General features: G+C 39.3%; 1 protein-coding gene across 3 annotated transcripts in view; it reads right to left on the bottom strand.

The window, feature by feature from the left end:
• The window catches only part of LOC117965611 (adhesion G protein-coupled receptor E1-like), a 56,962-nt gene that overhangs the window by 12,388 nt on the left and 32,296 nt on the right, over positions 1-12,278 (bottom strand). For all 3 annotated transcript variants that reach the window (XM_059007024.1, XM_059007023.1, XM_059007025.1), the window contains 10 exons: positions 12,167-12,217; positions 11,233-11,379; positions 9,901-9,947; positions 8,355-8,450; positions 7,033-7,210; positions 5,907-6,020; positions 5,318-5,490; positions 3,648-3,818; positions 1,095-1,295; positions 99-334 (listed from right to left, as the gene is read on the bottom strand). In XM_059007024.1, coding sequence (XP_058863007.1) covers positions 99-334; positions 1,095-1,295; positions 3,648-3,818; positions 5,318-5,490; positions 5,907-6,020; positions 7,033-7,210; positions 8,355-8,450; positions 9,901-9,947; positions 11,233-11,379; positions 12,167-12,217 — 1,414 coding nt within the window. The remainder of the gene's footprint in view (positions 1-98; positions 335-1,094; positions 1,296-3,647; positions 3,819-5,317; positions 5,491-5,906; positions 6,021-7,032; positions 7,211-8,354; positions 8,451-9,900; positions 9,948-11,232; positions 11,380-12,166; positions 12,218-12,278) is intronic.

Raw genomic sequence — 12,278 nt, 5'->3', positions numbered from 1 at the left:
AATCGTATGCTAATGATGGGGTTTAGACAATATAATGTTTGGTTATTACATTATCACACAGCACCTGTTAAAGATAAAGAGGTTGAATTAATACTCACAATTTGTTGGTCCCATACCCCACTGGAAAGACTCCAGCAGACACAGCCACGATGAGAGCAGGAGAGCCGTACCCAGCCAGCAGCATGTACCTCCTTCGCAGCCCCTGCCTGCTGCTGTACTTCACCACCTTCAGGTTTCTCACCAGCAGGTAGAGCTGCACTCCCTCCAGGCACATCCAGGCAAAACTGGCTGTGAAGAGGTAGTGCAGGAGCCCAGCTATGACTGCACACAGCACCTGAGAAAGGACAGGCAGGGGGGCAGGTCAGCTGAGGGTTAAGAGATATACAGCATCCCGCGTGATGATACCATAGACTGCAGAAAGGCAGGAGTGACTAGCTTCAATGTGGGACAAACGCAGGTGGTGAGAACGTTGGTTAATAGAAGTGAACGCATCCAGAAAAAGTCTGTCATTTTAAAACAAAACTGAGAATGTTACAGGCTGTTTCATTACAAAACAAACCATTTTAGGGCATCAGCCTGATTGCCCTTCTCTGCATCTTCTTTTATTTATAGTGAGGTGAACTGAATAAGACACAGTATTCATGCATGGTCTAACCAAAACTTCCCTAGGCTTGGATTCTGCTATTTTGTCCATATAACTTAACATTCTGTTTGCCTTTTTGTTCTCCATACTGGTGAGATCAGACCACAACCCCGCCCGATTCACAAAGGTAACCACGTCAGGTTACCTTTCATTTGAGTGTGGTTGCAGGTTGAAAACTATGCTCCCTGTTTCTGCAAGTTTTTGTCATGTCTTACAAGTTATTCATTGTAGATGCTGATGTACTGTAACGGCAGACACTCAAGCAGGAAAACACCCCATCAGCTTTATGTGGAAAAGTAAACTAACCTTTAACCTGTCATAGCTACAAACTATACAGTTAAAGTGTGTGCTTTTTAAAGTCTTCTATTGTACTGTTTCCCATTTGTTTTGTAACTTGAAAACCCCTCTGTATCGACACAACCTCAACAATGCACTGCAGGCAGTGACTCACCTTCTTTTCAGTTCTGGACACCCCAACTAGAAACAGGAAGTGAGCCAGGAAGAGACAGACACTCAGGTGCAGGTGAATGGTGGTGTTGGCTTTCTGGATCGAACGGCAGAATAGGAATGTAAAGATAGCCAGGCTGAGGCAGACCAGGGATGCGATCACTGCAATGTAGTTGATCACTGTCAAGGCAACATTTTCTTGCATCTGAAATAACACAATGACATTTTAATCAAAGTTTTGGAGTTTCTAAAAATTGCCACTTGGGAATATGTGAGGCATTCTTGGGATTTACAGGGTGCGATTTGATGGGGGAGGTGGGGGGGATTTCCCTGGCTCTGCTTTTTTTTTTTATCCCTGGCTCTGCACTTTCAGTTGTCATCCCGATAAAAGATTTTGAATCAACGATGATTTCTTCTGGAAATTTTAAACATTTAAAATTATAAATGTCAACGTCATTCAGTTGCTGTAATTCAAATTGTTATTTTTTATTATCATCGGAAGTGCATACTAATACTAAAGAAAAATAAATGACAGAAAAGACAGGGCACTAAAAATCCATAGTAGCTTTTTTTAAACAGCCCCAGAGCCAAAGACTGGAACTTTTACCTGCCGAGTCACCCGCTGAGCAGAGTGGAAAAAAGGCCAAGATCAACAACAATGAACTGCAGATTAAGCTGTTAAAATACAGATGTTGTATTATGTTCCATTTATTGTTGTTACACTCTGTTCGTGCAACAATGCAAGTACTTGTCATGAGTGTGTTTTAACTTTATTTTACTTGCTGTAACGTAGGTAGTTTTTGTTACTGCCTTTTGATACAGTCCCTATATGGTGGGGACAGTCTTGATTTCCCGCATCCCGATGCATAGGAAGAAAGTCCTGATATTTACACATACGCCTATTATATGATAATATATATGATCAGCATCCTGCTGAACAGTTCCCAAATGTTGGCAAGTATGATCATATCCATAAAAAATAACTGCATTTATCCTGCATGATGGCAGATTTGGCAAATGTGTGATTCCTAAAGATTTTTGTTGCAGTTGATTTGGTATAAATAAGTAACTTAGTGATTCTCTTAACTGTTTAAATTGTGTACTACAGATGTATCAAGGCTTGCCATGAGGCTTGGTTGTTTGTCTATTTTATCCCCCTGTGACAGGATGGCTTCAGTGATGACATCAGACCAGAAACCCAGACTCAGGAAGTAGCAGGTGAGAGCTGAGACGCTACGGTGTTCAGCTTCTTTTATTAAATAATAAACAAAAACAAAAGATTTGAACAAACAAAACACCAAACACTAAACAAAAAGGTGCAAGGGCCAAACAAATAAAGAAATAAGTATCGTGCTGGTGTAAACAAGCACGCTTAGCAGTTGTTTTTAATAGTTTTAAGCTCTCCTTGCTCGCTCTCTCCTCTGTACACTCTCCTGAGGGTAGAGAGCTGCAGGTTTACATACAGTGACCATCTCCCGATTAGCAGCAATTAATCAATGAATTAACACGGGAGATGGTCACCGTCTGCACGAGTTTCGTAAGGATGCGTGACTATCAGCTAGTTAAATAATCAGTAGATGATCAGTCACGCATCCTCACGAGGTTTTTAAAATCTAAAAACAATAACAAATATGCGCCGCTTTTATCTGCGCTGCAAACAATAATACAAATAATAATAGAAATACATATAGGGGCGGGACACTCCACCACACCCCCCACTGGAAATTTTACAAATCGCACCCTGTATACATATAGGCTCATATGGCCTGAGGTGATGGTTTAATGACTGCAATTTGGTAAAGTTAAAATGTTGATCCCACTCAATGGCTACAAATTCATAGGAATTCACAAAACATGGCTCAGCTTGCACTTTGGCAAAGAGGCTGTGATATATGTGTCCCAATAGGCTCTATTCTCAAAACTGTAAGGATTGTTTAATGGAATATTTTTAAGGACTGTTTTTAGAAACATTGGCTTAAGTTAAACAGTGGTTTGAAAACAAACTAAAAAAACATTCTTTACAATTTTGTGACTAGGATGCAATGGCTTATATTTTTAAAACGTTTATGCCAGTCTTTAATTAACTTAGATTTTGAAAGGAGAAAAATGCTATTGATTTAAAAAATCTTAAACCAAACAACTTAAATACTACCATTCAAGTATATAATATTCATAAGTTGTTTGCTTCTCAGTTTTATGTCATTTACATTGACTTTTTTTTTTTTTTTAAATAGGAGTTAATTAAAGACAATATGGACCAATGTGTCTTCAACTATCAGTTCAATTACTGATAAAACCTTATTGTTTTGTTGTCGAACCAATTTTAAATATTACAAGCAAGTACACAATTGATTACTATTGACTTTCAAGATTGTATTCCGTAGTGCAGTTGCTGTGAAAATGATTTCTGTGTAAGGTAACTGGCTACAGACTCTAGAATACAGATTACATTTGCTGCTTCTTGCGATAATGAATGGGTTTCTTCTTCTAAACACGTACCTGTTGGAATATTAATACTTATCCAAGAACTACTGTTTCATTTGTGTGATGTAAATACCTGTGATTCGTCTAGTGCCATTAATACAGCGAAGCTGGAGAGGTGGTCACAGCTGCACACAGTGTGTGTTTGGTTGGAGTGTAACATTGTGCAGCCTTCGGTGGACCAAGAGCTTTCCTTCCCTTCGTATTTCCAGTAGACACATATCACCTCCTCTTTGGTTTTCCTTAACTAGAAAAAAAACATTGCAAAACCGTTAAACCACAAACTGTGTACATTATTAACCCGCTGTGTCTACAAGGACTTCCATAAACTAAACTGTACACTTTACACTGTTTACAGTTATGGATCACACCAAATTGAAAAACAAAGAACCAACTCAGAGACGTCAAATTTACATTCAGAAATTGTGTAATTAACCTCTGTAGAAATAAAACTGTGCTCTCCATCTAAAATGCAACACCGAATGCTCTAAATAAATGGTTTAAGTGAAAACAAAACAACTTAATAGAGTACCAAATGGACTTAGTGGTTGGTGTTTGAGTTTAGTTCAGAGAAACTAGATTCAGATGTCATTTCAGTTGCTTTTTTACATTTCTCTTACTAACGTATGGTGTTTGCCAGGCCCGTCGAGCAACAAGTAAAAACGAGTCCTGTAATGAATATTATCCTGAGTTCAATTAATACAGAAAGTTGATTAAATCAGTTCATGGTTTCAATACTGCCCGTGCTGACAGTCAATCTCAAGTCTAGGGGCAGAGAGCCAATCCAGGGGAGAAGGAGGAGAGGCCATCAGGTACTGCTTTCTTCCACTGTGCATTTTATTAAAAAAGCACAGCAATAATAAAGTATCCCTCCTGTAAGGGTGCAGTGTTTTTATCTTTACAAAGGTAAGGTATTTTTTGTGTTTCTTGTGCTGTTAAACAGGGTACTTTTTCTAGGAGTGTCTTTAAATTCAAGACCTTCATTCCTTGTTTTATTTGAACTCGAATAATCTAGCAGCAGTTGAAAAACATAACCCTTTTTAGAGTCCCAGTAGACTTTGACTGGACAGGGTTTTTTTGCCAAAGATATTCAGTGTTATTTTCCCACCGTTTTGTGTGGGCTGTTTAAAAGGGCAACACATTTATTTGACCAAGCCTGTTTGTCACCAGACAGTATCGCATTGCAAATGTTTTTAAACCGTCTGTCTGTACATTGTAAAGGTTACAGGATTGAGCTTTAATCTTGTTTTACAATAAACCGCCATTAGCCTAACATTATCTTTTCTTTTCTGAGTTGTCTCTCCACCTGCTGTGTATAAAATAATACATCAAAGAACACCTGAACCCCCCAAATAACTAATAAATAATAACATCTTGCAGATGTGTTGTTTTCTGTGAGCACACAAGAACCTCCCCATCACAATAACACAATGGAATCCTCAAATAGCTGGTAAATTCATAATAATAGATATATCTTGCAGATTTGCATTCTGCTCTAAGTGATCTCATCACACTTCATCACACTGTGTTCATTAAGCACAACCCCATCTAAATAAACAACTGAAATCCACAAATATCTAGTCAATAAATAATAATACATTCCAGACAATCAAGAATGAAGCATTACATCAGGACTTCAAAACTATCATCTTTGTTTCAAAGTCATGTAAAAGCAATTAAAATGAAGCTACTTACTCTTATTATTTTAAAACCTTGATTAGCTTTCATTAAGTGTTCTCCACCTACCTCATTGTGATGGAAGGTTAAATGGACTGGCTCTGAAAGTTTGTGGTGATTTCTGCCTATAGTGGCAGTGACCACTTGTGAGTTTAACTGGATAGATGATTGATTCTTGTAAAAGCTCCCATCCAAGACAGACTCCATCCCAGTGTATGAGGCAAACCCAACTGTTATCTGATCTGTGGACACAAGCAGTTTAGGATTGGGTTTTATGATTTTAAGGTTTTACCCAATATACCCCCATTCACCTGAATGGAATGTTTAAAATGTATGTCAGTAATGACACCCCCCAGTTATACCGTAAATACAGAATCAGAGCTATCAGTATCATGACTATCACCATGACGACTTGGTTTACTGTGTATGTAAATGAGATACAGACAGACAGGTTCTTCTGTTAAAATTCTGACACCCTCAATAACTTGTGTTCCTAATAAAGCGACCAGCCAGTGTAAGTAAGCAAGTGTGACATATGGACGTCTGACAGACATATTTTACAGCAATTGCACAGTGCTGTCTTTAGTGAGATACAAACCTTGACAAAGTAAATGCAGAACTAACAGGGAATTGCTAGAGGTATATTATTAGCCATTACCTTGCTTATTCTCTTCCATAAGTTTTCCCAACTTAATCTCCAGTGTATTTTTATTGGCTCGTAACTGTTCCTCTGACGTGTTGTGTTTGAATGGTATAATCAGCAACTCCATATCTTGAAGGAAAAGGCAGTTTGAAGTAAGGGAATTGATAAGTGGGTTTCATATGAAAATAACATAAAGTTCATACCTGCTTGGTGGGTTTGACTGGAGCATCCTTTCCATGCCATTGCCATAATCCTGTCATGCATCTTTACTTACCATATAGTTTCAAAAACGTGAATGCATTTGTATGGTTGAGTACTGACCCAGCACTTTCCACACTGTATATACCACACCTCTGGAAAGTTTAACTGAATGTCTCCAAAAAGCACAGAGATTCCACAGGCGTGTATTTTTTATTAAATCTCCACTAAATAAGATGCTACCTTCTGGTCAAAATATTAAGAACTTAAGAAAATATATGAACGAGAGGAGGCCATTAGGCCCATCTAAAGTCATAGCAGCTGATTGATCTCAGAACGTCAAGACAGGTCTTGAAGTGTTTCTGCCTCAACTACGTAACTAGGCAGCCCATTCTATACCCTCACCACTCTCTGTGTGAAGAAGTGTCTCCTTTCCTCTGTCCTAAGTCTATCTCTACTTAATTTCCAACTGTGTCCTCTGTTCCTGGTTTCTGTACTGTGCTTAATTGGTTCAGGTTAACTACGTCATTCCCTTTCAAGATTTTAAATACTTCACTCCCCCTAACTCTTCTTTATTCTAGGCTAATAGACTCAGCTCTTCATAGCTCAGTCCTTTAAGCCCTGGAATTAGTCTGGTTGCTCTTCTTTGGACTCCAGGACAACAATGTCCCTTTGATCCTGCGGTGACCAGAATTGGACACAATATTCTAAGTGTGGTCTCACCAGTGCATTATACAACCTCATCATAACCTCCTTGGATTGATACTCTACAGTTGTGTCTGTATACCCAAGCATGCTGTTTGCCTTGTTGATTGCTTCCCCGCACTGTGTGGTTGCTGACAGCGATGAGTCTATTACAACACCTTTCTCTTGCTGTGCCTGTTCTAGTTCTATCACTCCATGTTCTAGTTCTATTGATAATGGGTAAAGGACTCCTCCTTACCTAGATTGTCTGAGCGCACATTTTTCCTTAAGAGAACATCTGAAGGCTCAGTCAACTGTAGCATTGCCCTCTCTACAGTGTCCAGGTATGCTTCAGCTGCAACAGACTTCTCATCCCTGGTCAGGTTACTCCACAAGGAAATGTCATTCAGAGCAGAGCTTAAAACACCAGCCACTTGCTGAAAGAAATGGAAGTCCATTAATCCCTTAAGGGGGCATGCAAAATTACCTTCATTGTCTGAAAACGTACAAACTGCACACTGGGAGGCAGGGGGCTTTTATGAAGATTGAAATATTCCGACTCCTTCCTGCAACAATGCTGAAGCTACAATATGTCACACTTGTCAGAGTTCACGATATTCTTACACTTCATTGAGAAAAGGATCCTGAAACTGGCACACACTTTCTTCACACAGCACACAGAGTCTGTGGAACAGCATCTCAGCCGTGAGCTCAAATTATTTTTCTCAGTGTAAAATCTTTTCTTATCAGTTTCCTTTTTGATGAAATTTGTTTCTTAAAGCTACTGTCAAATGTTTGACTTGAAAAGGCTATGAGTTTAGCAATAAAATGTAATGGTATATATTAGTGTGATAATTTATATTTTTCAATGGCAGTTTTCAAAAGGGTGTTTTCTTTTTTCGTTGTACTTTATTTCTGACCCGCTTGATGAGTTTCATCTTTGCACAGGAAGGGGTTGGGTCTGCTGCCAGCCAAAACTTTATCCCAAATTTGACAGGTTTATTTGACATGTATTGTGTCCAGTGACACCGAGCTTTTGTCAGAAACAGCTGCTTGTCCATGTAACGTTTTATGTTTAGCTTGAAACAGGCAATGCTGTTTTCAATGAAGTCGTTCCAAATTTCTGATGCCAAGGGAAATATATCTGTAGTTGCTCTCAAATCAAAACACAAAAATCACAAGATTTCTCAAAAAATTCTTGTAATAGTAATATTATAAGACAGCAGACTATATATGCTCACGGCTGTTCTCCAAGGAATTGATAGGGTTACAATAGAGATCTGGATAACACATATCTAGACGTGAAGAGCAATATTCTATTCAAATACATACTGCTGTAAACTCAGTGGAGATAGAGAAAACAAACTGGCTTGTATACATAGACTATGTTGAGACCTGTGCTCTAACTGACTAAACAAGAAAGCAGTCATTCGCAAGGAGAGTGAGCGGGGAGAAGTGGACTGGCTTTATGTTCTTTAGTCCTGTGCAGCAGAAGGTACTGAGAGTTCGTGAGGGGAGGGGGAGGGTTTAGCAAGCTGTGTTCAGCTGCACTGATAAGGGTAATTGAACTGTGACTCTGACCTGCAGCTGATATCCAGATGTAAAGTTAATGGAATTGAAGTTAGTGATGAGACAAAACCAGGCCGAGGAACTTTTTAGGTGACTCGATGTCCCGGTCTGTAAAAAAAACAAACAAAGAAAAGCACATATTACCATTTATCTTAACAGCAAAAGAATGGAAGCATTTGCTTCTTTTATTTAAATTTAGTAGTCGCCAATTGATTTTACTCACTGCTACCACCCCTGCGCTCACTTGGGAGCGGCAAAGACAAACACACGCTGTCCTCCGAAATGTGTGCCGTCAATCGACCACTTCTTTTCACTCTGCAGGCCCGCTATACAGCCAACCGAGAGGTACAGCGTCAGAGGACAACACAGCTCTGGGCAGCTTACAGGCAAGCCCACAGGCGCCCGGCCAGTCTACAGGGGTCGCTGGTGCATGGCGAGCTGAGGACACCCTGGCCGACCTAAGCCTCCCCTCCCCCTGGGCGGCGCTCGACAATTGTGCGCTGCCCCCTGGGAACTACCGTCCACGGTCAGCAGTGGAATATACTGGACTCAAACCAGCGACCTCCAGGCTATAGGGCGCATCCTGCACTCCATGTGGAGCGCCTTTACCGGATGCACCACTCGGGAGCCCCACATTTGCTTTTTTAACTTTGGGATGTTTTCATAGGCACTCATTTCCAGTATGTAGAATCAGTGGCGGGCCTGTGTTAGAGTCTATCATACTTGTAGGACTTGTGTAACTCGAACTCATTTGTGCTCCATGACTCAGAGATATTAATAATGAGTCAGTTTTTATTTTCTATTACACAAGTAATATTACAGTTACTAGAAACCTGTGCAAAATAAAAACCCACCCAACAAAACATTATCCAATCACTTGTTAGCCCTGGTGTCTTTGCAGCCAATCATAATAAGAATAAGGAATTGGAAGCAAGTTAGGTTGCAGCGTAAACACACCCCCACACAAATCCAACTGCAGCTGTTGCAGTCCAAGTATTTTTTTTGCATCAAGTTTTATAAGGAATAAATAATGTCAGCATGGTAAACAAGTAAGTAATTATTTCTCTTTACTGCTATAAACCACGTTCTAAGCACTGTAGAAATACATTTCTAAAACTGCATCCTTGAAAAATATGTAATTTAATTCTGTTGAATCTCTGGAATAATCCAGACAGATTTCCAGTCTCGTACCACGTCTTTCACCATGTATTAATGCTTGTAGTATTTGAGAGGATCAGCGGACACATGACTAGATTGCTGAGGAAGTCAAGCGCCCCGTATTTATTTCTTTATTTATTTTGTATTAGATTAGCGTTAGCCTTGACTGCGGAAATGGCTGCACCCCTACTTAATATACACCTCTCTGAATACAGCACCCCTACTTAATATACACCTCTCTGAATACAGCACCCCTACTTAATATACACCTCTCTGAATACAGCACCCCTACTTAATATACACCTCTCTGAATACAGCACCCCTACTTAATATACACCTCTCTGAATAGCACTTCATTGTTTGGAGCAGTTTAGATGTTTTTAACAAACTGATCACCTACATTGATTGGAATATTGCAGGTTTTCCCATCTTGGATCTTTGTTAAATCTGAAAAAACAAAACAGCACGAGAATAAGTTACCGTGTAACAGGAACTAACACAAAATATAATTAGTGGAAAGTAGGGCTGTAACGAAGGGTACATTTTGACCATCAACGGTTCGGAACACATTACCGAACCAAGGTTCGAACCTTCAATGGCAAGAATTTGCATAATTTACTGGTCACCATAGCTACTAGTTTATATTTGATTGAAAATACTATTATTTTACAGGTAATCCATATGAATGGAAAAAAAACACACATGTAGTTTAAAAATACATTATATAGAACAGTAATCATGTTTTTATAATTAAAAAAAATAAATAAAAAATACACGTTGATGCTGCTTGTGATACTTCCTGATACATATACAGTCGTGTTGGACCATAATGCAATTATACGATTATCACAATAATCATGATTACTGGCTGAATAAATTGCGCAATATCAGCTGTTGAACAGTTTCACATTCCAAACGCAGATAGTATTGTAGCATTGTGTGGAAATGAAAGCAGGCTCACGCAGATATTGCCGGTTCTCGAAAAAGTAGGGATGCAACCTTTATAAAATCATGATTAATTAATACTTACACTTTATTGCTTGCAACTTTTTTGCACAATGCAGGGTACCCCGATGTATCTTTATAACATTTATTCCCCTGGTCCCACTCATACTAGCTCAACGAAATACTTCAGACTGTAGATAAACACGGTTTCTCTGTTTTTTCTCTTTTTTCTGTCTTCTGTCTTTCTGAAACCTGTGCTCTGTGCTGTGACCTTTCAACTCTGTTTTTTTTAAAGGTGCAGTGCTCCGTTTTTGAAATTTAAATGATTAGTGTTAGCATATATTTTATTTCATACTTATTCTACTATAACACCTCTCTTGCAACGTCCTGTACGCAGTATGTATTCAGTGCATATTTTATTGTAGCAATACAACCACTATAGGTACACCCCAGTGCTGTGGCATATACCCTGCTCCATGGCACGGCAGCTGCACCATACTTTCGTTTAAGTGATAGACATTATACAAATCAAAAGATCACAGTTTGCATGTGCGTGACATGCAATGTATGATTTATAGTATTCACACATTGTCAAACAGCTTCTGTTAACAGAGAGGAAAAAACAAACATCTGAGTGTGTGAATGCCTCCTGTTGAACCTTCAAGGTTCAGAACTACCTTCAAATTCCTGGCTAGCGAACGAACATTCCAACCTTTGAACACAGCCCTAGTGGGAAGTGTATTCTGCTCTAGTAAACTCCAGTGAAAGGTGTCTTCTATATACGTACCTTCACACCGTGTTTGATTGAGTATCCATCTCAATCCAGTATTAGGAAATAATCCAGGATTACAGGAGCAGGTGTAGCTGCCGACAGTGTTGGTACATTGTGCATTCGGACCACAGAGCCAGGGGGTTTGGGCGCACTCATCAATGTCTGCATGAAAACGCATTTGAAATTTCAGTTAGTATCCACTTTGTGTTTCCACTCTCAATACTCTCATTGGGCAGTCAGTTTTCCATAGATGAAGGTCTAGTGTACAGCTGTGTTACAGATAGTGTCAAATATTAATATTTCATGCAATATTGCTATTAGCTTCATCTTCACACTGTCCTGTGTGACTTCATTGGTAACTAACCCCAAGGAGACAGTCGCACGTGTGCAGTTTGTTGATTCATCCGGTGCTAAATGCTCTGTTAGTTATGATTAAGTTAAAGGTTATGGGTAAAATTGTGATTAAGGTTTGGGATATGATCCTGTGGATGCTTCTGCAGTATTTGGTTCTGGACAAATTGACAACGTGACACTCTGTGCTGATGATACACCGTTATATCTCTGTGAATCCTGGTGACATTATTACATCAGTCTTACTGGAGTGTATTATTGACATCAAAATTTGGATGTCCCTAAATTTCCTGCAATTAAACTCTAGTAAGACAGAAGTTAAAGGTTATGGGTAAAATTGTGACACACTTGTGGCGTCCGTTTTAATGCAACTTCCATATTCACAGAACCTTTCAGGAGGGTTGTTTAAATCATGTTGAGTTCCTAAGAAAATGTGACCATGGGAAATTTATGAACAAGAGGAGGCCAGTCAGCCCATCTAACTATGTTCGGGCCCTAGTAGCTGATTGATCTCAGAACTTTGTCAAGTTGGGTCTTAAAGGATCCGAGTGATTTGAATTGAAAGTCAAACATTTTTCTGAAATTCACAAAAACATACCTGGTACTGGAGTGGTCTGTGTTGGTGGTACTTTGGTTGTGGGATTTAATTCTGCAAAGAAACGTAAGCAAGAAAGTGCAGTTTCAGTGCTTCAACTAGAAGTTTCGTGATT

Source organism: Acipenser ruthenus, chromosome 34, assembly GCF_902713425.1.
Source record: "Acipenser ruthenus chromosome 34, fAciRut3.2 maternal haplotype, whole genome shotgun sequence".
NCBI lineage: Eukaryota > Metazoa > Chordata > Actinopteri > Acipenseriformes > Acipenseridae > Acipenser > Acipenser ruthenus.
The sequence above is the reverse complement of the archived record's forward strand: the minus strand, read 5'-3'. Positions and strand labels throughout refer to the sequence as shown.